At 38.4% G+C, this 3,809-nt stretch overlaps 1 protein-coding gene across 1 annotated transcript in view; it reads right to left on the bottom strand.

Moving 5' to 3' along the window:
• Positions 1 to 3,809, bottom strand: part of GluRIB (Glutamate receptor IB) — a 107,235-nt gene that overhangs the window by 3,558 nt on the left and 99,868 nt on the right. The window contains exon 12 of the mRNA XM_018022320.2: positions 2,476 to 2,711. Within this exon, the coding sequence (XP_017877809.2) occupies positions 2,476 to 2,711 (236 nt within the window). The remainder of the gene's footprint in view (positions 1 to 2,475; positions 2,712 to 3,809) is intronic.

The following is a 3,809-nucleotide window of genomic DNA, read 5'->3' as shown; positions in this document are numbered from 1 at the left end:
TTATTATTAAACGACTTGGACTTGCAATTAAAATTTTTAACTCTATTATTAAACTATATATAAAATTGTCGATTGCAAGTAATTGTCGTTACTTTCATTCTCAAACGATGAAAAGTTACTCCATTGATTATTTATGCAATATATTGCAACTTTTATTTGACTGATTTCTGCAGGAAAAATTATTTCATGCCTAGTAATATAAGAATAAACTGTAGAGGAATTTATAACTTCAGCTTGTTCTGCTTCTCGTTGAAAGCTTTACAATCAGATTACGCAGGACGTCCAATAAATGTGATGTTTAATAAAAAGAGATTTATGTACTGTGTGCGCGGAATCATTGACCGTATCGAATCGTATAAGAATAAGAGGAGAATGAAGGAAAGGAGATGGTCGTAGGGGACAGAAGGTTCGACGAAATTTACAATTCATATCGGCATCGCGCGAATATTTAAACCATTAATCAAGGAGACCGTCGCGATGGGCTGGTATGGTGGAATATCAGCAGCAGTGGAAATTAATTGAGACCCAGTTCTGAAACTGGTAAGAACAGTTGCGAAAATGTCGCGATTTTGGAGATTTACGGAACACCTACGCCTGGCGTTATCTTTTATAATTCATATTTATGTTTGTTATTAAAGTAATTCTGCGTCCTGATAGGAAATTATTAGAAAGATTCCAAATTTCTTTGAAACAAGCATAGATAATATTTTCTTGAAATTATCCCTAAACTGCCCTATTTAGGTCAAGATTTAAAAACTGATTGTGTATAAGCTTTATACCTTAACAGATTTCTCGTTGTTTATATAATAACTAATACCCATGTAATAAATAATAAAGTTTGTATCAACTATTAAAAATCCTGTAAAATCTTAATCGTTCCATTTATGTGTCCGCCTGGCACGAGAAATGCAACGCCTCTACTAAGAATTCCGAGAGTCGAGCGAAAATGTGACGGAATATCACGGACATTTATGCAAAGAGGGCAAGAACTCGCATTACTGCCGGCACGAAATGTATTGTTCGTGATCGCGGTTGGGTTGATCGATGCCTGATGCGTGGGAAGACGGATATAACGGCCGAGAGAAGGAAGCGAGAAAAAAAAAAAACGAAAGAAGCAGAGGGATCGAGTCGGTACGACCTCGGTTAGGGTTTAAGCGTGTCGCTAATGGAATTTTCGAGCCAGGGGCCACAGAACGACACGCTCATTCAAATAAGCTGCCCTCGAACGGCCTAATCGCAACCCCGCGACGATTACGCGGAGAGGGTCCGCTCTAAATTGCGTCCAGCACGAGACTACGAAACGTAATCCGATTATATTGTGATAATTCTGGCTGTACGGTTTACGATCGCCGTTTAGCCGGCACGCGGTTATAATTTAAACGAAGGAACTCGCGACAGTAATTACCATGTTCTACCCTTAACCCTCCCTAGGGTGGCCACCATAAATCACCTCCTTAAAGGTTATCATCGCCGGGTTATATGTTATATTATGTAGTAGCCAGCGATGGAGATCGTGCGTTGAAGGACACTGAATCTAAGCATGGAATGCTTTTTATGGTACAATATTTTATATGAATTAACATAAATTAATATTTCGCACGACTTTTTAAATTAATTCAATATTTACAATCAGTACATTTAATTATCTTCCTAAGAATGATAAATTATTAAACAATATTACCTTTGCTATCGTGCCTTTATGAAAATCAAACAATTCTCTAAATGTAAAAGCGTCTGTAGAAATGAGAATCTATTTCATGAATCTCAGAATAGACTTAATTAAGAAACGGACGTTAAGAACGACCTAAGACTTTGACATTAAATCTTAAAAATTATTGTACATTGTCGGAGGCAATTAGCCACAGCTGAAAGAGGCGCCAGGCATCATTTCGGTCTTTCGAGCGCTGAATCAAGTTGTATCACTAATTGTATAGAAAGTACTCTTTACAAAGGGATCTGTGCCGCGAGGCACACCGACGCAAGAAGAATCGGCTAGATGTTAACGCGGAAGACTTTAAGAGGACCGAGAACGACGAACCTTTTGAATCTTAGTCAATTCATCCTATTAGACGATATCACGGCTGACCTGTTCCATGTAAAAGGCAGTCATTCTCCCTTCCCTCGTGGTTTTAGCTACTTTATATTCCATTCGCTTCCATCGCGGAAACGGAAACAAGGAACAGGTCAAAAGTAGCTATAATTAACAATGTAAAAGAGCGACTATCTCTTTCTATGCAACACAAAAATTGCTATCATTGATCTACCAACATTTTTCGATACCCACTTTTTTTTGTACTTTTTATAAGAAAAATAAAATTGATGGAAGATGTGGAGGATTGTTAAATTATAAAATGCTGTATAGAAATATCTAATTACCTAAAATGACTGTAATTAATTTTAATGAAGTACTAGATTAATTATTATATCGAAATTGATTAACAAGCTGGATGACAATGGCACCAACAAATGAATTACCTGGGTGATATGTCGCAACCCTGTTGCATGAATGCTGCTAAAGCGAACCAAAGGCTGTTGATAATACTGAAATCGTTTGCCATGCTGGAAGTCGGCATGTGAGGAGATCCTTGCGATCCATGGGGGTGTTGCAACGTGGGATCATTTCTCCCTGCCATTGTCGAGTCCGCACTACTGCTGAGAGTCAGCACTCTCCATTCATAGGGCGAGAATCTGTTCAAAACGTCCAGTCTTAACTTTCATATATTTTATATTCATTAAAATTTATTAGAATTCATTTTCATGCTGGGGTATTTTTCTACGAGCACCGAACGAAACTTTTCATACACATAGAAAGAAAAGTCACGAATTTGTAAATATTGGTTGTTTCGCTATCGAGAACGGTAAAATTGTTCGCCGAGATGGTGAATGATTAAACGCTGGGACGATCATTAGGAGTCCGTATTCGGAGAAATCACGCGAGATAGGGAACAGGTAAATAGCTCGAGTGTGGCTGAAATAGAAGCACCGACGATTTATCGCGCGGCTGCTTGCCCGGTAATGTTGCAGCTGGATCGCGATAAATGTACGCGTAATTGTCGCGAGTCCACACGTAACCGTTGCGCTAACGGAGGCGGTAAACAAAGCCAGCCAGGATAATTAACCATCGAGAGAGGAAAAGGCTAAGGGGAAGGTAATGTCGTATGCGGCTAGAGAGTGGCATTGAGTCCACCGATCAATCACGGAGACGGAAATTTCTCTGACAATAAATTACTACCTCCTCGTCATGTTCGTTCTAATTTGCGTTACCGTTCCGTTCGTTTAAAAGTGTATTAGTATGCAGTGCCTCGAATGAGTATTGACATTTACAATTTAACATAATTGCATCCTTTCGTATGAAGTATTCCTCGTTAATTACAAATTTTGCTTATGGGAAATAATACACAAATAATGTAAATGAAATATACAATAATTAATTTACAAATACTTAGCACAATATGAAATGTATAAAAGAAAATGACTTAATTGTAAGATAAGATTTGATTATAATGTGGCGAGATTATTGTCCGCGGTCCAGTTTCCTGGCTCTTGTGCTATGATGACTTCTACTGCTGTGCTTCAGTGCCAGAAGGCAAGTCTACTGACCTGGCCCAGTCTCTCTCTCTCTCTCTCTCTTTCCAGCCTTACTTCTACGAGAGTAAGAGGAATCGCGAGTAGTAAATGATATGTATCAATACAACGTTGTATGAGACGATTCGGAGGATTTATAACTTTTGCTTATACTCTTAAGTGGCTTAAGAAGCTCGCCGCAGCTTATGAAATTAGCAAATCTGTATTTTCGTGAACTATATTCT

Source organism: Ceratina calcarata, unplaced genomic scaffold (genome assembly GCF_001652005.2).
Source record: "Ceratina calcarata isolate Rehan_Ccalc_2016 unplaced genomic scaffold, ASM165200v1 scaffold284, whole genome shotgun sequence".
Lineage (NCBI taxonomy): Eukaryota > Metazoa > Arthropoda > Insecta > Hymenoptera > Apidae > Ceratina > Ceratina calcarata.
This window is presented reverse-complemented; position numbering and strand designations above follow the sequence as displayed.